The sequence below is a fragment of the Ambystoma mexicanum genome, chromosome 3p (assembly GCF_040938575.1).
Source record: "Ambystoma mexicanum isolate Mex_15411 chromosome 3p, UKY_AmexF1_1, whole genome shotgun sequence".
Lineage (NCBI taxonomy): Eukaryota > Metazoa > Chordata > Amphibia > Caudata > Ambystomatidae > Ambystoma > Ambystoma mexicanum.
The window spans coordinates 213,012,561-213,036,887 of NC_090925.1; the positions used below are offsets into that span (position 1 = coordinate 213,012,561).

Genomic DNA, 24,327 nt, shown 5'->3' on the forward strand with positions numbered 1-24,327 from the left:
AAAAGAATGAAGATTGGAACCAGAGTATTCTATGTATTTCCTGCATGCTTGGAATCAAAAATGTGATCCGACTCTGCTGGTGCAGGGTTCGGGGTTATTGATTGTGATGTCTGAAAACTGGCTACAAATAAATGTAGGCAGTGTGCAGCTGTGTGTTCTGGGGGTACGGGGCCAGAGACGCCCCAAACAGGAACTCGTTTGAAAGGCTGTGGGTGCGGTCCTTAGCGTGCTGGTGAATGGCTGATTATTATACATCCTAACGAGCCAAAATGAACCTGCGCAGCCACGGAAGAAGGGGAGCCGACTCGCCCGTAAACTCGCCGTGCTCTTTGCCCTCATCCGAAATTGAACCATTATGTCATGAATTTGACTTGCCCATGAATCGTAGAGTTCGCCTTGTACCGATCCCGGAAATGGCTGGTACAATGCAGGGCAGGATGACTTTTCTGACGGCTTGACGAGTTTCGACTATACTTTAAACGCCTCATGAATCCAGCAGATAATTGGAGTTTTTTTCCATGTAACACAAGGGAGAGCGCACTCCTTAGCTGAATTAAAAAGTGGTGAAAATCAGAACTTCATATGTGCCAGTTTTAAGTGTGCTGCAACCTGAGAGCCCAGGAAAAACGTTGTCCCACACTCTTACCTTTTTGACTTCCTGATTGTGGAAATTGATCCTGGTGTAAATTATTCATCTTTTAATTCCAGCTCTACTGAATATTCTAACCCATACAGTGGCGGCTCTTAACTTTGTGCTGTCCTCGTTAGTTATGGTTTTTGATATTTCAAAAGAGGAAGTTGGGGATTCTGAACAATTGCATAGCATTGAAACACTCCTGGAACCTATACCAAAAAGGAAGTGAAATGTATATATATTTTTTTTAAATGAAGTGTTGAGTGTTGTTAAAATCCTGTTGGATGTCCACTAGTTTATTATTTCCCTGCCTTTCCACGAGAAAGTATTTGTGACGGCGCTAAAAATGGAAAGTATGCAGAACCAATTAAGCCATATGGCAATTAACACAAACACCAGGTCCCAAACGTCTTAAATAAAGGTGTTTTCTCCTTGCGTGTAATTGGTATAAATGCGTTAGGTGTAAGTATTCTAGAAGAACCTAGAGCCTGGCTGAGAGAGGAGACCCTCCCTCGAGAGGAGGATGGAAATGTCCTCATTTTTGGATACACCACAGGATAAGTAGTTAACAGAAGAATTTTTTTTTTTTTGCTATTGGGTGCCATCGAGAAAGGCCTCGTCCAGCCAGTTGGTTATAAGGGATTATCCCGCTCCATTAGTAAGAGCCGATAGTCGCCTATCTCATGTAAAATGTAAAGAGAAGCAAGTTGCGCAGAGCTGTGCAACTTTGAAAAGAAGTCTAAAAATCCAAAACCCAAGAAACTAAATAGCAATTCTACAGGGAGACTTGTTGGATCGCTAAATAAGCAATTGGACCAGGAATACTTAAGTAAGACTATGGTTACTCAAAAAAGAGTTGATTGCCCCGATATTTTTTTAAACCTGGACTTTCTGAAGAGACTAATGGTAGGGCAGAAACTGCTTCTCAATACTCTTTAAATGGTTTGTACCGCAAAGAGCCGTCTTTCAGCCATAAAAGTGAACAAGCCTTTCGCTGTTTCGCCTTTTTCCCCCAAGGCCCATGAACTGCATCTGTTAGATGGAAATGGTAGGGCCATTTGTCACTTAAAGGAACTTCAGAATTGATTTGGCCTGCCAAATGGTACTAAGAGCCCTATCTTCTTTGGGGGCCAATCCAGGACTGACTGGACGCACAGTCTCGAATGAACGGAAAGATTCATGGAAGAACAGCATTATAGAACCCAAAGGCCCCAGCGTAACCAAGGGGCAAAAGGTAGTCTTCCAAAGCTCCGGCGGAGCCAGAGACCAACCAGGGAAAGGCTGCAAGTATAACAGAATGGGGGAAAGCCTTGCAGAATTAGTAGCTGCATTCTTGCTTGATGTGGAGAATACTGGGTATACTAGACTGGCCACAGAATGGGCCAACCCCCCCTTGCAAGGAGAGGGTCCTGTTGGAACACCACTACATTGTGTGGAAAATACAATGATAAAGCTATTTTGTTCCAATTTAAGGAAGAAGTTGAGGCAGGGAAGGAGTTTTCTGAATGCTTCATTATGGAAGTGATTTTTTTATAGGTGCAGACCTCCATTTCCTAAATAGATCTATGGTTTTGGCTATTTTACATGAAACGCCATGTTTAAAAATGATTGGCTCTAAGGATATATAGAGCAAATCGAATTATGTGATTGGGAACTGTGGGATGTGGCCAGAGTTACTGTAAATTTTAGACTTGTAAGAGAGCTAATCTGTGGATGAGATCCGACAGAGGGGGTTTTGATATTTATACCACAGTCTCTGGTTTTACCCCTCGTGGTTGGCAGTATAAGTAAGATTAAAATGCTTATCAGTGGGAGGGCTCGAGTAATCTAGGTGCACTGAATGGTAATATCTTGGAAGGGGAAATCGGCGGCCCTTGAGAAAAACAGTGGTAACCGCGAAGGGGACTGGTTTTGGTTTTCTCAACCCCACCATTCCCCAGAGAAATCATTTGAGGGATGAACAAGCGAATACGCTAGGTTTTTTAGCATTTGTTGCTGGCACACTTGAGGTTTCCAACATTTGCTCAGCTCTGGTGTTTCTTCTGGGAACTTACATACGTATGCTATTGTGATATTACAGGAAACTTTTTTAACAGAGAAGGTAATAATAGATGGTTAATCTGTTTGCCAAAAAATGGCAATTAAGGAGGTGGCAGGTCGTCCGGAAGGTGGCCTCTTAATTTGGATTAGAAACAAGTTATTTTAAGTCTACATCCTCTTGAAGACACAATGTATGTGTTCTGGCAATTCGTGTTGTGATGAAGGAAGCGATTGTTGGCATGTTAATAATAACTGTGTATCGTAGTTGTGCTGAAAATATCCCAAAAGCACTCATTGAACATATTGACGGGATCCTGACGAATTGGACGGAATATCAACCATCCCGTTCGATGATGATAGCAGGGGACTTTAATGTAAACTGTCTTAGCCTGCCTAAATATAACTAACTCCTGGCATACCAAAAAGTAAAAACATTGCAGCATGATAAAGGGAAGAGATGGTGGGATTTCTTTGACAGCTGGAACCTTTGTGTGTTAACCGGTAAGCAGGAGAAAGGGACTTATTATTGGAATACATGGAGTAGTGGGTTAAAGTTAAATGAAAGATTTTATTTTTGTTATTTTTCAGCCGTCCACCAATCCTCAATCTTAAAATGTGCAATGGGTTTCCTAGTGACCACGTTAGGTTGACAGAGGAATTCCCTGTAGTGACTCAAACTGGGCCTCTGGGGAAAATGCAGGGAGTTCGTGTATCTAGAGGTAAAAATAGATTGATCTGGGACCAGAAGGACATGAGGGAATTTAATTAAGAAGCATGAATTGGAACTTTGTAATGACAATGGAGAAATGAATAAATGTTGTTGTTCAGTAATACATTCAGGTTGAGAAAACCTAAAGAGAATCCTAGCAGGACTAATGATCATCCAGCCATTCAGCGAATTAAAAGGGAATTTAGGAAAGCCGTTAAGGTTATTCGAGGCAGAAAATCTAACCCCCATCCTGAAGGTGAAAGAGGACGTAAACTACTGGAAATGTATCTACAGAAGAAATGCAGAGTGTAATTCAAGCCAATCATATATTGGAACAAAATTGGATACCACACTTCTCTAGACTGTTTAATAAACAAGTGGACATGTTAGTAAGCTGGAGGAGTTTGAAATTGGAAAAATGGACCCTAGTATTCTCCATTAGTCAGATTGAAACCGTCATACGTCATAGTATCAATTCTTGAGCCCCTTGCCGGAATGGTCTTTGTATTAAGCAGATCTAGAGCTGTGGGCCAGAGTTGTGTGCAATCTGTTCAAGTTGGTTGTCCAATTAAAACAGAATCCAGAATCCTGGAAAAAGGCATATATAGTCCCAATATTTAAGAATGGAGTCTCAGACAATTACAGGCCTATTGCGCTCCTATATGCAGATTTCAAAATGTTTGCGTTAGTCTTGCTCTCCTTTTTAAAGATTGTGCTCGGAAACATAGTATTCTTAAGACAATTATGATTCCAATTTGGGGTGGGCACAAAACGTGGCTGGGAGTGTCCTAAATTGTGCAACGATTAGCTTGGGAGGGAGTCCCAAGGGAGGTGTATGGTAGTATCAGTGGACTTATGTTAATTGGAATAAATTGTGGATGAAGCTACTAGAGTGGGGGCTTCCGAATGGTCTTTTGGCTCCCCTTATTCATTTGCATGATCATTCTGTGCTTAAGATCAGGTTAAATCTTAATGGAACGTTGTCATCAAAGATTTCAACAAATCATGGCTTCCGTCGGGCTGCATATTGGCCTCCATTTATGTTCAATGCTTATATGGCAGAACTGGGGGATCATTTAAAGTCTGCCTCTTTCATTGCCCCAAATGTCCTAGGGACAAAAAGTTGCTGGCTAACATATGGAGATATTATTTTGCTAGATTGCACCATGGTGGGAATCCAAAGAATGTTGGACAGTTTCAATTTATACTATATAAAGAATGATTTGACTATTAATATTATGTTTCGGGGAGAAAAAAAATTACACATCTCGACAGTATGAATTATCTTGGCTTTGACATATTTAGTAACCCCTGGAAAAGATTGGTGATGGAAGGATTTTATGTAAAAGCCTTAAAGGCAATCACTCAGATGAGACATTTTAATTGTAAATATGGAAAGTTTTCTATTCTTCCTTTAAATCTTTATAAAGCAAAAATGGTGCCTATGTTGATTTATGGGGCAGAGATTCATCGCAGCTTGTTGAATGAGGATTTTTAGCAACTAGAAGGTTTTACATGGAAGAGTTTTAAGATTACCCCAGCATATATTCCTGTGTGTCATTAGATTTTAATTGGGTTTAGTATCACTTGAAGCCCATATTGTTTATAAGATAATTTTATTGAGTCACAAATTTAAGAAACCCTCACCAAATGCACTGTTTTCGGACTTTATAGTAAAAGATACCCAATTGGATAATCTTGTTAACAAAACAGCTGGTGCCCAGATGGGGAACTATTAAATGAGATCCTGGGAGTTTGGATTGTGGCTCACGGATTGGTGTTTAACATGTGAGTCTGTGAGTGGATTTGAGAGGTATCCAAATCTATATTTTGGGCACAAAACGTTTGGAAGTGTGTGCACGATACCACTGTAAATATCCCTCCTGGAAAGTAGGTTGCACATTGTTGAGATTGTGGCTTGACTTTTTGCCCACAAGGGTAAATTGTGTTTGATGAAGGAAGAGGACTGCCTGCCTGACGGTTGTAGATGGAGGACAGGGAAACCTTACAACACTTACTCTTGCATTGTGAAGCCCTGGCGGAGCAACGTCATGCTTGTTTTAGAAAATGTACCAATGTGTACAGGTGTAACACAGGAAAGGTTTTATGGAACTTGTGCTGGGCCAAGATGCCTTACCAGTTGGGTTAGACTCTGTTCCAATTTTTGTCATTGATTAAATTGGTGGAATAGAGATGGGATAGAAAATCGATGTCTGTATTAGTCCATATTGTCTAAATTGCCTTGGATGAATAATGAAATGTATTGTATGTTTTGCTTCCGCTCTTTTATGTAATGCATTTGGGTGTAGTGTATTTTATGTAAAAGCTTGCTTTTTGTTTTTATAGTTATGTTGGTTGATATTTTGTGTAAGGTTTTAAAGCTGAATACACAATAAATGAAAAATAAATGTATGCATATTACACTGGCCTTCATTCTGTTCTCCATCGTCCTCTCTGCGCACCAGGCCGTCTGCAGCTGCATGAATCCTGTAGGACTACTTGCTTAGAATTTCTTGTACAAAGTATTCACCTATGGATATTTCATACTCCCATTTTCTTTCACCTACAGAGGTAGATTTAATTCTTGAGCCTCTCCTTCTAGCATCTAAATTGCAGGTGGTGGTTTTGCACTCTGCAAAACCAATGTGATTTCTATGATCAGTCTACTGTACTACCATTCTCTTGCTGCTCTTTGGGTAAGCTGCATTAATGTTTTCTTCAGTGTTTCTGTTCACACCCCCCGCTCCCTCCCCCCACTCCTCTGTATTCCATCTGCTTTGTTACTTTACCGCTTGAAAAATAATTTCTAGAACTAGGCTCTGCTCTGGATGAATATCTGGGCGTGTGTTCTCTTCTGCCGTCCACAGTGTAGCATATGCTCTTTGTCCATTGCACAAGACGACTCCTGCTTAAGTTGGAAATCCTTATTTGTGTGTGGTGTTGTGCTTTTTAAACACAATTTTTTTGTGTGTAAAATGTCAACGTATTTCTTTTCTCAACCCAAAACTTTGAATCCATTTACTCCCGATATGGGTGTCGCACCCTTGCTGATTTCCTGTGATAAGTTATTCAGATTTCTACCTGCAGGGTAAGAAGGGGAAGTCCAAGGCTGGTGGCTTCGACTGGGAGGCAGAACGCGAGAGGGTTCTGCAGGCAATTTTGCAACTGGTGCAGCTTGAGATCCGGCGCCTCTGGAGCCTTTCTGTGGTGGAGGAAGAGTTTGTCAGGTCTGTAGAAGAGCAAGGGTCTTGACTGTGGTTGGCACTGCCAAACGATTGGGAGGAGGCTTTCACACTGTTTCTTCTCTTTTAGCATGTTGACTGGTTGCTGCTACAAGATCTTGGAGAATCCCAGTATCTCGCAGGCTAAAAACAAGCCTACGCGGGATGTGGTGGCCCATTTGCTGGGGGTGATGGTGAAACGCTACAACCACATGCTGAGTGAGTGGCCTTTTAGCGGGTTTGTGCCTTTGTCACCATAGTCTTATTTTTGACCAATTCCTGCAACTTTCTTCAATTCCCTATCCCCTACAAAAATCTCTCTGGAGGTGGACATTGTAGCAGTGTTTGCTCCTCATACTTAACCGAGTAAGCTTCTCGCTCCCACTCCTAAGCAACATCTGTTCTTGTTTAGTCTTCTCTTTTTGTCACTTCTCAACTTCCTGTCCCCACCCCCTTGATTTGCCAGGATTAAAGAGCAGCAGAGTACCATCCTTGTCATGCTGAGCTCTGTCTAAATCCCCCTTCTCCTGCACCCTCTCCTTGAGCAGCCCAAAAAGGAAAAGATGTCCAGGAAGGTTATCTTTGGTAGCCTAATTGCAAGGGAGACTGGCATGTAATATGATGCTGACATTGAGATGATGGATGTATTCCCCCCCCCCGTCCCCACCCTCCTAACCCAATTGGCATGATGGCATTACGAAGCATGCCTCCTAGTGTTATGAGTAACAAAAACATTGGTCATATAGCGTGGTGATACCCTGGGCAGTCGTTGTAATGCTCTTTAATTGGTTTGCTTCTCTACTGGTTTGTATTAGCTTTCTTCTCTGTACACGTATTTTGGTCTGTGTTTTCTTCCTCCCTGCCCCATTTCTTGATAGTTTATTCTTTCTGTATCAGTTTTACTGTCTTGTCTCTTCCCTGACCTTTACCCCCACCCCCTCATTTTCTATACTTAAGGTTCCTCTTTCTCTGGTTATCCTCTTTTTTCATAAATGCTAATCTTGCTTCTTATCCAGGTGCTAGTTTGAAGATCATTCAGATGCTGCAGCACTTTGAACATCTGGCCCCAATTCTTGTGCATGCCGTCAGCCTGTGGGCCACAGACTTTGGCATGAAGACCATTGTGGGGGAGATCATGAGGTATGGGCAAGGGAAAAGGTGGTGGGAATCTGTGCCCTCCAGGGCAGTGGTATTTAAATGCTTTGTTTTGAATTATACAAACTTTGACTGGGACTAATGTGATCCCACTGGTCAGGCTGCTGCTCTGATCTCTGCCCTGGTCTGTAATGTTGGTGGGCATGCTAAGCTCTGCCTGTCTGCTGTACGACCGGACCAACAGCAAACCGCAATATCAACTTCATTTTTTTACCTTGCTCAGTAGAAGGTACAACAGCAGGTGCCCTGGGGTGTGTTCGCAGAAATGAATTGGCATATCAATACATTTGGGATTACTGGGCAGTAGCCTGAATGCAGCCAGTGTGGTATGATCACAAATCTTTGGTAATCTGATGACTGATGTAGTGTTAGTTCTCGCATGCATCCACTTGCTGTGGCATTTACGTTTGTTTGTCCAGTATGCGAAAAAATGTCATCTGTCTGCCTTCCATTTGAGTGTTGTAAGGATGCTGCTGTACGGGAGTCCTGGTAGATGACTGAGCTTGATTTGTTTACATTCTTGACCTTGTGGAGGGTGGTTTAAAGGGGATGGCGCACTACAGCTTTGTGGGTGGAGACTGGTTGATCTAATCTGTATTCCACCTGTGCATTATTCTGTCAGCCCAACTTCCTGTGCATTGAGACCCGTCTCACTTTTCTTCACCTCTTTCTCTCACAGGGAGATTGGACAGAAGAGCCCCCAAGAGTTGGCACGGGAGACATCTGGTGTAAAGGCTTATTCCTCCTTCCTGACAGAGCTTGGTGAGCAGATCCCAGCCATCATGATACCCAGCATCAGTGTTTTGCTGGACCACCTCGATGGAGAGGTAGGTTGTGAGTCCGATTGTTAGGCTGGACAGGGCTTGACTTTAAGGAAGGGGTTGGCCAGGCATAGTCTACATGTTAGGTTGTTCAGTGAGTAACTGCTGTCATGCCTAGGTTACGTTTGTTTGCAATCTATTTTTGGAACAAATGCGTGCGTGTGATTTTTCTTGCCCCTCATCTGCCTCCCCGCACACGTGAATTCCGAGGTAGCTTTCAGATTTCATTATACCGAAAAGTCCTGCATGCCTAACGGTTCACTTTACTTTTTTATTTTTTTATTATTTCAAGAAACGCAATGTGAACCTAAAAATGCCACATTTTGTGGTTTACCCTAGAAACACTTGTGTTGCGTATCTGTGAGAATGTATCAGTTTAACATTTAGCCCATTGTTTTCCTAAGGGACTAATTGTACTACATCTAAACATGCAAGTGTTTTAGATGCAACTGTTGTATATCCCAAGTAGTTTGCCATCTATTTCAGTACCCTCATTGTTTTCCCAGTAACCCTGTAGTCTTCACAGTACCAGATGCATTAGAATGTTCTTCAATGTGATTTAATACAAAGTACATATTTTTATGATTTTTGAACTGTATGTTAAGTGCCATGCTTTGCTCCAAGAATCTCGCAACAGTTGCTGTGTTTTTTAAACATTTTATTAGAAAAAGAATAGCAATCACTTGTGGTTTCCACGCGTCCTACCTTGACCTACATGTGGTTTTCTACCTGCCTAATCCAGGCTTCCCTATTCCCCCAAGTGATTTTCAAAATACCTGTTGACCTTTGCCAGGTGACACCCTACTTTCTGGATCTAGCCACAACCCTATGGGGGCGGGTACCTACAGGTTGTGGCTTTATCTAACTCTCTCCTTCAAGGACTTCCCAAGGGAACCGAACGGATTGCCTGTTTGTTCAGTCTCTTTTCTTCCAATGTTTAACTCCATAGATTCTCCTGTCCCCCTCACTGGCTCCCCACTCTCCGTCTACTGATCTTGCTGGTCTCTCCCACTTTTCATATCTCCACCCTCCAACTGCACTCTTCCCCACTCCCTACACTCCACTTCCTGGTATTGCATGTTTCCACTATCACGTCTCCGCTTTCCAACTCCTTCCTGGCCTCCTAAACACTCCTCATTCCCACCACTATTCCTGCCTCTGCTACCGTCCTGACTCACTTCCCTCTTGCACACCGTCTCCCCTGCCCTTTATTCTTCCTTCAGTCAGTCGCTCACTTAGAAGCAAACAACTCGATTGGTACCACCCCTTCAGACACAATATCTTACCTTCACTCTGTCACAGAACCCCAGCATTTTCCTTGCAATCTTTCTCCACCTGCTACACCCTCCATGCTGGTCTCTTGGCCCACGCCCTCTGTTCCTGACCTCAACGGCACAACTTCCACCCTCTGGACCTGCTGGCCTTTTATAGTCCTGAGTACCTCTGGGCCCCTATTGACCCTTTGTCTGCTGTTCTCCCATGCCCAATCGATAGCTGAGCTATTCACCTGGGGGCTGGAACTTCGCCTGCAGGTCTTTGAGAAGGCCTCTGGGCCGCCCCCCATTTTCAATCTTCATTCTTGTGCATGCAGGCATGTGCTCCTGCTGCTCGCTTTTCCTTATGCTCTCCAAGCTTTGAGCTTTGCTTCCAACGAGGGTTGTGGAAGATGTGTCCCCACACCTTTCTTTTTTTTTTCTTCTTTTCTTTGCAGGCTCTTTCCATACTCAGTCCTTTTGGCTGTTCTCCCTCATTCCCCTGGGGTTCGTGTGTTTGGCGTTGGATGTCTCATTCCTTTTGGGAAGGGAAAATTGTACTCATTACAATTCTTGTCATGACTTTTCCAGTGCATGCCATGGTTGTTCTGGGAAGGGGAAAGGGACCTGACCTAGCCAGGACAGATGCTGATGGGTATTGTGACGGGGGCAGTGATACCAAGAGTCCTTCACACAAGCACTTTAGGGAGCCACGGAATGGGAGGCCTTCATTTTGGGAAATTCTGTAGGGCCTTTTTAGAGTCCCTTTTATGTTTTGCCTTTCTCCTACTTTTTTATTTTTGTATCACTGGCACGTTTTCCATTACTTGATGTAAGTGACCCTTGTTGGCTTAAGGCTTTCAGTCCCAGGGGTGCTGCTTATGCACCCCATTTGTACCGTAGAGTAATAACACTCTACACTGATTTTAGGGGTAGGCTAGTGGCCGCTATTGAGCCGTTTTGGATTCACCACGGTGCAAGCAGATTTGTGTCCTACTCTTGCCCATTTTATTTCAATGGCTTAGTCTGTCTAGGAAGGCATTAAAATGAAGCCCTTAAATGGCCATTCTACTCTTGTGGGTTCTTTGTGAGTGCAGTGGTGCAGGCTCCATATTGGTTTTGACTGGTTTAGACCAGTCTCTGTCCCTGGGCTGTCCATGTCGCATCCTGTGGGGGTGGGCAGGGTTGAGTGCCATATGAGGGCCCAAAAAGATGTCTGCCCTCCTAAATATGTGTCCTTAGGCCCCTATTTTGGTTGAATATCTGGCGTAGGCCAGCCCCCGAGAGTGGTTGCATGGAAGGGAATAACCTAACTTTTTAAATTTTAATCCCAGTTCTTTACTGGAATTTTTGGAAGCGATGTACATACCTCCTGGAGGATTTGCTGTAGTTGCTGCGTTTCACGTAGCCGATCCGGCCATACTGGCAGAATGCTGTGTCCTGGGCTGATCTCCGGTTAGGGTATCCGGCAGCTGGGCGCCCATCGGGCGACACCTCTATTCTCCTGTTGATTTCATTATTATGCTGGGACCATAGTCTTCAGGCTTTTTTACTGCCAGCTTCCCAATGCCCTGCAATGGTTGTCCCTGATTGGTGCTGCCGTCACCTTGACTTGACTGGTGTCCTACCATTTAATCTCATCTGGTCTTCAGGGCCCACCCTGTGTTGCCCTCTCGGTTATTTTCGTTTGGGGACTCTCTTGTGTGGCTCAGCTGCTATCCTTTGTCCCTGCTTCGACGGATTCCTACACCGTTCTGGTATCTTCCTTGCTGCTGCTTTTGCATCTGGCTTGAGGGTGGTGGGGTCCCACTTCTAGGAAGTTTGTTTTTTTTTTTTGGTCGTGAAGTAGTCTTATTTATTCACATTTGCTGAGCGCACAGCAGCCCATGGGCATCGTGGCACTAGTTAGACAGTTTTTTCTTAGTTGCAGAGAATTGTTCATGGTTAACAGTTATGATCGTTATCACTGGTTACAGACAGTTTTACATAATTACAGATAGTACTTCTTGGTTATATTTACATAGACATTTGCATGTGCTGGAGTGGGATTAAATGAAGAGGGTGGTTTTTAGTTTTTTTTTTTTTTGGAAGGCAAGGAGGGAGTTTTCCGCTCTAATGTCGGCAGGTAGAGAGTTGCAGGACTTGGCGGCTATGTAAGGGAAGCTTAACCCTCTAGCTCTCGCTTTGTGTATATGTGGGGGTGTCAATTTGCTTAGCGTAGCGAGTCCTGACTGGTCGTGTGGAGGAGGATTTGGTTATGGTGTCCGATAGATATGAGGATGCAGTGCGAGTGAGACATTTGTGGGTGAGAGTGAGGATTTTGAAAGTGATGCGTTCTTTTACTGGGAACCAATGGGCTGCTTGTCTGGCATGGGTAATATCTCTTTTAGGGATGCTGAGTGCTGCTCTTGACGCATTGTTTTGAGTGATTTGGAGTCGGTTTATGTTTTTAGCGGTTGTACCTGCTAGGAGGGCTTTACAATAGTATAGTTTGACACTGATGGTTGCTCTGGCTATAGATAGGCAATTGGGTTTGGAAAGGTAAGGCTTTATTGCATTTTGAGTTTAGTGGTGTGTGCTGAGGCGGAGGAGATGGCGCTGACCTGCTTCGTCATAGATAGTGTAGAGTCTATGTGAACTCCTAAGGTCTTGACAGAGGTAGACTCAGGGATGATGGTATTATCAATGATGAAATTGGAGTATGGTTTGTCTAGTTGTGCTAGGGTGGTTTTTAGACCTAGTATGATAATTTCGGTCTTCTCCCCATTGAAGCAGAGGCCATTGGCCGCCATCCAGGCCTGGATGGTTGAATAGATTGAGTGGAGTGCTTCGGGCTTCTTTGAGGTATACCCCAGAGAGTGATGGGAGTTACCTGGGTATCGTCCGCGATACCCAAGGCGTCAAGCTTATCGAATAGGGGCTTCGTAAACAGATTGTAAAGAGTGGGCGCTGTGCACGAGCCCTATGGGACTCCACAGTGGATGGTGGTGGGGCTGCGTTGGCGATGTTGGAGAAGACCTTCATGGCTCTACCCTCCAAGAAGGATGTGACCCAGAGCACTGCTTCTTTAGTGAAGTTAGCAGATGGTGTGAGGTGAGTCTTATGGTCCAACAGATCGAACGCAGCAGAGATCTAGGAGTAGTAGGAGGTCTGGTTTTCCTGTGTCGTTGGTTTCAAGTCCTTAGGAAGTCTCGTCCTGTAAACTGCACCCAGAAAATAAGCCTTGTTCTTACTGGGTTGTTTAGCTTCCTGGAGCTGACTTTCAGGGAGCAAATGCGTGAGACCTATATCTGGTTCCTGCGGTGGTGGGTTCTTAGAGAGACCCTCAGGGAGTGGGGGGGGAGGGGGAAGCAGGAATTCCTGAGAGGTCTGGGGTTCGTGGCGATTTGCAGGTGGATCTCATCTGCATATTCCAGTTTATTTTTATTGGGGCTTGTTCTGCTCTGCTGCATCTTCTGGGTCTCCTGGTTCTCGAACCAACCTCTGGAACTCTTCTTTGGGGTCCTGTGATGAGTCCGAAATGAAACTCGGCCATAGGTTTCATGTTTTTGGATAAAGGCTTTTTATTGAAAACAAAAAGGGTTGGGGGGGGGGGGAGAGGCCTCTCTGACCCTGCTCAAAGAGGAATTTCTGTACCAAAAACTAAGTATCTGTCTGTGTCAGGACATCTGAATCAAAACTGTCCTCGTGTCCAAAGGTTCTATTCTTACCCTTGAACTATAAACTAGAAGGTGAAAAGGGGAATGTTTTTAACCTTAGGTGATAGCAAAAGAGTTTGTAAAGGAAGAATAAACTGCTTGAATAAACTGCTCCAACACAAATGTTTTCCAAGGGTGAAAAGCCTTGGTTCCAGATGGTGGCTCCCTTCCCCTGGAATTCTCCTCAATACAAAGGATTCTTGGTCTAACAGTTCTTTGTGTCTTTCTTGGCCCACAACAGTACTGTTAGTTACAAAGCTGCTTAACTTTTGTAGTTCGACTAGTTTCTTTTTGTCTGGTAAATGCAGCTCCCGCCAGGACCTCTTGTAACTTCACGTTGTTCCTCTTTTACTTCCACAGTTGGGCATATAGCTTTTTTGTATATTAAATCTCCTTGATAAATCGTTCGTTTTGGCTTCCCCACATATTTATATTCCATACAATCATATCTTGTTAGGGGCCATATTTGCAATATTCTTGTTTATCATTCAGTCTCTTTACTTTCTCTCCTGTGGCTTTAATTATTACAGTTCGGATTTGGTGCGGTTGCTTAAACGCCCCACAGTGTTTAGGCTGACTCACAGGCTCTTATTGGCGCCCCCGGCCCTGTTTGCTCTGAAGCGGCAAGTGTGTGCTGCCTGCTTTCCCCACTGGACTGCTCTTGATTTGATCTGATCTGATTTGATCTGGTGCCTCCTGCAGCCTCGCCTCAGCATGCCTGTCTCGATCCAGGTCCCTGAAGGCTTTCCGCGGTTGCAGCACGCCCAGGATTTTTCCACTGCCTCCTGATGTCTCTGCGGTGTGACCTGCAGCGTCTCTTTTCCCCATCTGGTGAGTCGCTCTGATCCACCACACCAGTTTGTGCTTCCAGGCCTCCCAAGGTTTGTGGATAAAGGACATGCCGTCTTCCAAGCAGCAGCAGCCCTCTTGACTTGGTCTACAAATCTCCAGCGCACTTTGAAAACAACTTGAATGCTCATTGAGCATGGGGCTCCTTTCATTCTGCATTGCTCTTTTCCCTCCTCCTCATCCCAGTGTTTGTGTGATTGCGGGAAAAGGAGTCCATTGTTGTCCGATGACGTAGATTACTTGAGAAAATCCCATTCAACAGTTCCAAATTATATATCCGTCTATATGGTGAATAATTAGAACAGGGAAAGATTGTCTTGGGTCTTCCACATTTTAGACCAGGGAGGAAAGTCTGACTTACAGAGTTTTGAGAAAGGGTTTCTGTAGTTTCCCTAACAGTGGGTGTAGATGTATGGCAGTAGGCCATGAGGGTATTGGGTATAAAGCGATCATCTTCACGGGCAAATGGGGAATACCATGTCTCATCCAATTAAGCCATTACATCTTCCCAGAGGCGGTCTCCTCCCATGTGATCATCCCTCATATAGCCGTCCCCAGGCTCAGGATCACGTAGCGGCTTCCACCCCTTGGCCCATGTGCGGAGGTTACAGCCGGGGAATTCGTGAGGACTCAATTGGATTCATCACAGTCCCCTCTCGACCTCCCTGCCGTTCTTTGCTGCCAAATCTGTACCTGTGTAGTAGTAGAACTATGCTTTACCTGTTCCCAATGCAAGCAGATTACCTACTGACTGTCACACTGATTTACATGGGAACATACCCAGCTTGTTCAGGTAAGTACCCCCACTTTTCCTGGATCCAGTTAGCTCTGTCTGTTTTGGTCCAAAGAGTGGAATTTAAGCTCTTACCTGTGTAAAATGTCTTGTAGTCCCATCTTCCACTTCTGTAAATGTGAACGCTTTAGTTACCCATTTCTGATTGCATTAAATAATATTCTTGAAGTGTGTGTGTGTGTGTGTGTGTGTGTGTGTGTGTGTGTGTGTGTGTGTGCGTGTGTGTGCAGCTGCAATGTATGACAGCCTCTGGCTTTGTTTTTAATCTTGCTTCCAGTCCTCTAGAAACATTGACACTGTCCATTTTAGTTTCTTACATACAATGTTTGGTTCCATTCCTATCCCATCCCATGCCTTTTGAAGTGCCTGCCTACCAGGTAGCAGACCTACAATCATTACTTCTTAATACACTAGGTATTTTTACGTTGTGTGTTTTGTTTGATAATGTACTTAAAATACAAACTCTATATATTTTTGACAAAATGTGTATTTCGAAGGGATTGTGTCCTCAGACGTATTCCTTATCTTAGATATCTCCTTCCAGCTCGGCTGGCCTCGTAAAATTTTTCTCTAGAGGGCGCTGCGCGTCGACGTCCACCGAGTCGATGTCCCTCGACAGCCGCCGTGTCGACGTCATCCTGCCTATAAAGGCTGCGCGCAGCGTCCGTTGCTCAGTTCTGTTTTTCTGCGCTTACTCAGTGCCTCGGAATACCGTTGCTCAGTTTTGTCAGGTTAATCCTATTTACCTTGAGTTATTCGATCCGTACTCGATGGCTTTTTCGTCGGAACCGACAACTCCTCGGTCCGGCTTCAAAAAATGCCAAGATTGTGGGAAAAAGATGTCGCTGACTGACCCTCAGAGTTTGTCTGTGGTGTTTGGGAGCTGAACACCATTGTTCGGAGGGCGAGGACTGTATGTCTATGACAGCTAAGGCCCTGAAGGAGCGTAGGGGGAAGCTGGAGAAAGGTAAGACTTTTAAAGCTTCTTCTTCCTCGACGAAGTCGAGACATTCGTCTCCTCGTCACCATTCGCGCTCCAGGTTTCGGAGTGGGTCCCATCACTCCTCGAGATCGAAGCATTCGTAGAGGAGACGTCGAAGATCCCCTTCTCAGTCTTCCTCTTCCTCTGTTTCTCCAAAGAGAATACCTTGCCCCAAGAAACATAGTTCCCGGGCTGAATGAGAGGAATTCCGCAAAAATATGATGTGCGTCTTCGAGAAAGCGGCCTCGACCCCTTCGAAGACTGCCGAGAGCGATGCTCTGGTCGAAAGACCTGAAGGTCAAAAACGCCGCGAGTCGCAGTACCCGGCGAAGGAAACTTCTCGAGCGCGTCTCGAACCCTCGAGTAAGACTATGACCTCAAAACCTTCTTCGAAGGTGCCGTCGACGAAGGTGCCGTCGACGCAGAGGTCGGTGTCTTCGACGCCGTTGTCGAAGAGACCTTCGACACATGGGTCTGTCGACTCGACGCCATCTTCGACGCCATCTTCGACACCGGCGTCGAAGCCAAGAAAAGTCACGGTTAGGACACACCCAGTGGCTATCCCCAGGTCCTCGATGACGATGGTGTCGAGATTGTCGACTTCCTCGAGCAGAATCCCAATTCTGTCAAGGTCATCGAGGCCTCCGCCTTTGTTTTCGACGCCACGCCCGAAGCCTTCGACGTTTTCGAGACCGATTATGACAAGTTTGGCACCCTCTGCCTTGGAGATGGGGTTTACACCCTTTGAGTTCAGAACAATTGAGAACTATGTCCTCAATTATGGAAGAAGGTGAATTGTCTGAACAGGAAGACACATTTGAGTTGCAGGGACCTGCAACTCCAGTTAGAGAGGAGTTATCCTCTGAAGAACGCAGGTTAAAGGATCTTCATGATTCCTTACATGAGGCAAGTGGGTTAGACACTTCCCCTGAGGTGGAGTCTGCTAGGCCAGACCCGGGGGAGCATGCTGAAACCCCCCTATAGAGCCTTAATGGCCAGGATCACAGAGTTTATGGGGTGGTCTGCACCTTCACAGTCTTTCCAACAAGATGACCTCACGGATATTCTTGACAAAGGCCCACAGGAGGATCCTGTAGTGCCCTTTCATAAAGCTCTTCAGAGGAAGATTATGACGAACTGGGAAACCCCAGATGTCGTCCCGGCAGTAAATAAAAAACTGTCTACAAAATACAGGGTATCTTCTGCAGACCTGGAGTTTTTGTCAAAACACCCATCCCCAGAAAGTCTGGTGGTACAGGCAGCATCTTCTACTGATGTCAAGACTGCTTACCCTACTGTCCCACAGGACAGGGACGATAAAAAACTTGATGCTATGGCAAAGAACGTTTTTTCGGCATGTAGCATGGCGTTAAAATCTGTTAATGCTACTTGCACCCTTGCTAGATTCAGCCATACACTTTGGGAGTGTGCTTCTACAGCGGCTGACTGCATCCCGGAGGGAGAAGAAAGGGAGGCGTTCCTGAATATCATACAGGACGGTAAAGACGCTATGTGCGAATCCCTCCAGACGGGCATTGATTCGGCTGACAGTATCAGCAGAGCAATGGCGGCAAGTACAACAACCAGGAGATTCGCTTGGTTGAGAGTCTGGTTTTTCCCCAGATGTGCAAGCCAGGCTCTTGAACATGCCATTCGATGGCTCTTCTTTGTTCGGGAAAAAGGCGGATGACAGTTTAGAGAAACTGCAAACTTCAAAAGCAGCAGCAAAATCCCTAGGCGCTGCAATCCGTCAGACACCTTTTCGTCCCACAGGAACCTCTGCGAGGGGCAAGTCCTTTCGCTTCTACTCCGCATTCGGAAGAGGTAGAGGACGACCGGCTCAAAGGGGACAAAGAAGAACTACCCGAGGTGGACGGGGTAGATATTCAAAAGCCGCAGCAACAGCAGGTGCCTCTTTACCATCGGCATCTGCATCAGCCGCCCCAAAACCACTCTGAGGACTTCCCTCACAGGACACCTGTAGGAGGCAGGTTCACTCAACATCTGGCGGAATGGCAGGCTATCACGTCAGATGCTTGGGCATTGGAAACAGTTGCCCAAGGTTACTGCCTGCCTTTCCTACGCATACCTCAGTCATCCACCGGGGATCAGCTCTCCGAAAGCTCCAGATCCGCTCCTCTTGCAGGAAATTTTGCACCTGCTAGAGAAAGGTGCAATAGAACCGGTACCTGTAGCGGAGAGGAACAAGGGCTGGTACTCCCCTTACTTTCTCATTCCAAAGAAAGACGGAGGACTGAGACCCATCTTGGACTTGCGAGAATTGAACAAATTCCTCAGGAAAGACAAATTCAAGATGGTCACTCTTTCTCAGATCCTTCAGTTCCAGGACTGGTTGGTATCTCTGGACCTTCAGGACGCTTATTTCCATGTGCCTATCCATCTCAAAAACAGGAAATATCTGAGGTTCGCAATTGGCAACTCTCATTATAAATTTCGAGTGCTGCCATTTGGGCTGACCGCGGCCCCAAGGGTCTTCACCAAGTTAATGTCGGTAGTGGCGGCAAGTCTAAGGAGGGAAGGGATTCACATCTACCCCTACCTGGACGATTGGTTGATCAGGGCTTCGGAACAAGCTCAGATCCAGCTAAATCACGTTTGCCACTCCCTTCACAGACTGGGCTTCTCCCTCAATTTAAAGAAGTCACAAATGATACCATTGCAGAGACTCCAGGTCATAGGAGCGATCTTGGACACTTCCCTGGGAAAAGCCTCGCCACCAGAGGTGAGGGCTCAAGATATTCTACAGATGGTTACCAAGTTCCAAGATGCCCAACGTCTCCCAGCCTTCGACTTTTTGAGGTTGCTAGGCCTCATGGCATCCTGCATTTTCCTAGTGCCAGAGGCTCGCCTGAGAATGAGATCCCTCCAGTGGACACTGAGGACTCAGTGGTCACAATTCTCAGGGAGAATGACAGATCTTCTTCAGGTTCCCAACAGGGTGGCTCGAGACCTTCAGTGGTGGGCCTGTCAAGAGAACATTCTGAAAGGAGAACAGTTTTGGCAACCCTGGCCGGAGATAACAGTAGTCACGGATGCCTCACTCACGGGGTGGGGAGCCCACGCCAACGACTTGACCACCAGCGGTCGTTGGTCTCCATCGGAGTCCAGACTACATATCAACCTGTTAGAGCTGAGAGCCATCAGACTTGCGATGAAGGCGTTCCTGCCAGCTGTACAAGGGAAAAATGTCCTGATAATGACGGACAACACGGTGGCCATGCATTACCTCAACAAAAGAGGAGGCGTAGGATCACTACCCCTGTGCAGAGAGGCGATGCAGCTCTGGTTTTGGGCAATCCAAGAAGGAATCTCTCTATCGGCAGTTCACCTAGCCGGAGAGAAGAACTTGACAGCGGACGCTCTGAGCAGGCAGAGTACAGTCTCCCACGAGTGGGAACTAGCTCAGGAAGTCCTTCAAGAGATCTTCGCCCTTTGGGGAACCCCTCAGGTGGATCTGTTCGCCACCAGCGTCCACAGGAAATGCGATCTGTTCTGCTCAAGGGAATTTCCCCCGAGAGGAGCTCTGGGAGACGCGTTCATAGTGGACTGGGAGTTTCCGCTTCTGTACGCGTTCCCGCCGGTCCCTGTCATTCCTCAAATGATCAGGAGGTTGAGAAGATTCCGGAGAACCATGATCCTAATTGCCCCGGATTGGGCCAGGAGAACGTGGTACCCGGACCTTCTAGACTTGTCCATCTGCCCTCCAATTCGACTTCCACTCAGAGAGAACCTACTCTCACAGAAGGGAGGTCAGGTTCTCCATCCAGACATCAAAACACTCAACCTTCACGCTTGGCTTCTGAAAGGCTGAGGTACAAGGATTGGGACCTCCCTGATGATGATATGGAGGTGTTGCTTTCGGCAAGGAGGCCAGCAACAAAGTCTTTATACCGCTGCCGTTGGAACAGATTTTGCAGCTGGTGTAGAGAACAGAATATCGACCCCTTTTCATGTGGTACACCAATGGTTTTGTCCTTCCTACTCTATTTGGCGAATTCAGGCCTTCAAGTTGGCACCATTAAGGGCTATCTCGCAGCGCTATCCATCTTTAAGCGCACTGCGGAAGAACCATCCTATTTCAAGTTACCCTTGGTAATACAGTTTCTAAAGGGGTTAACCAATGTTTATCCCCCAAGACCATTCCAAGTTCCCCTATGGGATTTAAACTTAGTCCTAACTTTCCTGATGGGCACACCTTTCGAACCACTCCATTCTTGTTCGTTAAGATTCCTTACCCTTAAAACTGTTTTATTAATAGCACTTACATCTGCTAGAAGGGTGAGTGAATTACAAGCTCTTTCTTGTAAACCCCCTCATACAATCTTTCACAAAGACAAAGTTGTCCTGCAAGTGAAGCCTAATTTCCTCCCAAAGGTGATTTCTGAATTCCATATCACTCAGAAGATTACCCTACCATCTTTCTATCCTCCTCCTCATCCGGGGAAAGAGGAAGAGAGGTTACACAGGCTGGACCCTAGAAGGGCTTTAAGTTTTTTTACATCAGTAGACTAGCCAGGATAAGACAGGCAGACCAGCTGTTTGTAGGTTACACAGGTCACAAGCTGGGGTTACCAATAACTAAGCAGACCATTTCCAGATGGATCATTCTAGCCATTTTGGAATGTTATAAACTGGCAGGGAAAGAGCCCCCTCAAAACCTTAGGGCTCATTCGACCAGAGGTATTGCAGCTTCATCGGCCCTCAAGAGGTGTGCCGGTTAAAGACATCTGTGCGGCCGCTACATGGTAGTCTGTCCATACCTTTACACGATTTTAAAACTTGGATTCCTCCTCCAGTCAAGAGACTAGGTTTGGAAGGGCTGTACTGCACTCTATTCATCAATAGAAGACAGCGTGAAGTCAGTACTCCCTCCTCCAATATTAGAATACTGCTATGGGAGCCTATCTAAGATAAGGAATACGTCGTAGGACACAATCCCTTCGAAGAACTAGTTACTTCTTACCTTGTAACGTTCTTTCGACGGGATGTTGTTCCGACGTATTCCTTATCGACCCTCCCATCCATCCCCGCAGTTCTACTTCCCTTGTTGCAGCTTACGCTCCTTCAGGGTGATTAGTCTAGTCCAGACAGAAATACTGTGGGCTACAAAACGGAACTGAGCAACGGACGCTGCGCGCGGCCTTTGTAGGCAGGATGACGTCGATATGGCGGCTGTCGAGGGACATCGACTCGGAGGACATCGACGCGCAGCGCCCTCTAGAGAAAAATTTTCCGAGGCCAGCAGAGCTGGAAGGAGATATCTAAGATAAGGAATACGTCAGAGGAACATCCCGTCGAAAGAACGTTACAAGGTAAGAAGTAACTTGTTCATTTTTCAGAATACTAGTGTAGTGTATTTTCTATGGATTTATGCATTGTCTAATTGTACCCTTTTTTTCAGCCTACATCTCCATTCTAGCGCTAAGCCAGACTGCTTTGTCACTTTAGTCGTTTGAGGGGGTTTGACATCCCTTTTGGTCTGAAGTGAGGTTTGAAGAGTTCGGGCAGAGTTTTTCCAGCGGCTTTAGTAAAGTCCAGCTAGGTGGTGCTCTATTCCTGAAAGGTTCCTGACGGAGACTGGCACCACTGAATCAGCTGTCACCTGCAGAGCACACTCGCCTGTAACCCTTGGACCTAGAAGTATTGAAACAATGTTATGAGACCTTGTCCCCATTATCCTTGGCTTATCTAGGGTTCATTTTCTGAATAGGGGTATTAGCCTGGGTGTGTCCTTGTTCACTTGGTCATTCAAACAGGTGCTATGTCCAGTCTGCTGTTATTGGTCCTGTATTCTGGATGGGGAACATGAGCTTGTGCATCCTGTCCTAGGCTCCCTGAGCCACTAGGATAGCCAGCAGCCCCCCACATCCCAAATGGGAAATAACCTATATTGCTCCCCCTCACCGGTAACTCCGACTCCAATACCCTCAATACAGCCTACTGCACCATTCAGGTCTGGATGGCTGACAACTGGCTGTGCCTCAATGGAGATGAAACGGAAATCCTTCTGGTTGGACCACTAAAAACCCGTAAACGCAACATCCAATAAACCGCATTAACAATAGACAACATACGTGTCCCCTCATCAGTCAAAACTGTAGGAGTCCACCTAGACGTCACCCTTTCGAAGTCCCGACAGGTTAGCGCCATCGCATCCTTTGCCGCCTACTCTACCAAACTACTCAAAGCAGCAAACCCCTACCTGTCCACCGAGAACTGCTACACTATTGCCAGAGCCATCATTGGGTCGAAACTGGACTACTGCAATGTCCTCTACGCCGGCACCGCCTCACAAAACCTAACAAAACTACAAATCATCCAGAATAATGCACTTAGAGCCGCTCTGAGCATTCCCAAAAGGGACCATAAAAGTACAGCAAGGCATAAAGCCCCCGTCTCCCCATCAGAGAACGCTTTCTTTTTAAAACGCTTGCTATCATTCTCAAATGCATTGCCAAACAGTGCCCCCTTACCTCGCTAACTAAAGCCAGCTCATCCAGACCCACCAGTACACCCTACTCCCATCGTCTCGTGCTGCCCAAAGTCGAACGTGCCAAAGCAGGTGGGGCACGCTTCACTTTTATTGCAGCCAGACATTGGAACTCCCTGCCAGTTTCTCAGCAGAACCCTCCCACTATACTTTCTGTAAATCTCTCAAAACATGGGGGTTCACCTAAAAACATGTATACGCCTTCCCCCCGTCGCACCCCCCTCCCCAGCACCCATGTAACTATGTATAACCTGTACCTGAAATTTGGCAAGCATTCTACTGTACTCTGTAACAGCGCCTCGATGCCCAAGGGGCGTGGTGTGCTTTATAAATTAATACAATATGAGTATTCTGTACTAACTATTACTACTGTAACATTAACCCATTGCACCCTATGGACGAACTGTGAGTAACAATCTTGCTTCCCAAAGTATTTTGGCAAATGTACTTAGGTTGAACATTGTCCCTAGGCTAGGGCTTGAACTCATTAAGCTTAGTATTGGAGTGTTGGTTCTGCATAAAACCTTTAAGGCCCTTGTGATCTTGTGTAACTCCTCCACACCATTGCCCCATATACGTTTTTGTCTGTGCTACTGCTTAATCTGTGTAAAAGGAGGCGTGTGTTCCAACTTTGACACTACACTGTGTATGAACTAGTGACATTTTAGTGTGTTTACTCATTGAAGGTGTTGATGAATTAATCTAATGTTGTACTCTCATCTGTCAAGCTCTTGATTTTGTGTACATTATGCAAACTCCAGATCTGCTTAGTCTCAACTTAATTGGTTGAGTTCAAATTATGTTTGAATTCTTTGCAGGCCCAACAAGGTTGGCTTCTCAAAACCCAACACCCGGAGTGGTTCTCAAAATGTCCAAACTTGTTTAGTCGCACGACAAATTTGTCCCTGGACAAAGGTGCGGCTTCTGAGGAGGCACCAATTGAGAAATTCACTGAAGCTAATTTTCACTCTGCAGTATTGTTTAACCCAAAGGGCATTACCCTGAACTGCCTTTGTGTGTGAAATGCTTTCTTCACCATGGCATTTTCTGACCGGGATATTTGCCAATACCCTGTAATAAGGTCAAAAGTACTGAGATACTTGGTAGCAACCAGTTTGTCCACTAACTCATCAGTTTGTGGAAGGGGGTGAACATCTGTGTTGGTGACAGCATTAAGGGCTCTATAGTCCACACATAACCTCAAATCTGTGTTGCCTGCCTTTGGTATCTGAACCGCTGGACTAGACCATGGACTGTTGGAGGGCTCTAACATCCGTAGATTCAGCATCTTGGTGACCTCAGACCTGATGTGTGATCCAATTTTATCTGACATTCTAGAACGCCTACCTTTTGATTGGCACACTATTCCCCAGTATCTGTCCTGCTGAGACCGAGTTGTCGGACCTGGAGTTGGTGAAAACAAGGGGCAAATTGCTTTAGCAATGTCAGTTGACGGGACAACTTGACGCCCTCAATGGAGGCATCCGAAAGGCTGCCTTGGAACAGATCAGGGAGAGGTTCAGATTCTTCTTTCTTCCTCTCTGAAGCCAGAAGCAGGGCTCCCATTTCAACTCTTTGGATGAAAGCCGTCAATCTATTCACGTGGAACACTTTAGGAGACTGATTAGGTCTTCCAAGTTCCACTAAATAGTTCACCTCAC

General features: G+C 45.7%; 1 protein-coding gene and 1 non-coding gene across 3 annotated transcripts in view; both read left to right on the top strand.

Moving 5' to 3' along the window:
• The window catches only part of NCAPD2 (non-SMC condensin I complex subunit D2), a 565,387-nt gene that overhangs the window by 62,404 nt on the left and 478,656 nt on the right, over positions 1-24,327 (top strand). For both annotated transcript variants that reach the window (XM_069650673.1, XM_069650674.1), the window contains exons 6-9: positions 6,471-6,610; positions 6,696-6,823; positions 7,621-7,744; positions 8,439-8,586. In XM_069650673.1, the coding sequence (XP_069506774.1) occupies positions 6,471-6,610; positions 6,696-6,823; positions 7,621-7,744; positions 8,439-8,586 (540 nt within the window). The remainder of the gene's footprint in view (positions 1-6,470; positions 6,611-6,695; positions 6,824-7,620; positions 7,745-8,438; positions 8,587-24,327) is intronic.
• LOC138581629 (small nucleolar RNA U85) lies at positions 7,809-8,118 on the top strand. The gene has a single exon (XR_011304693.1). It is a non-coding gene; the product is annotated as a small nucleolar RNA U85 (small nucleolar RNA).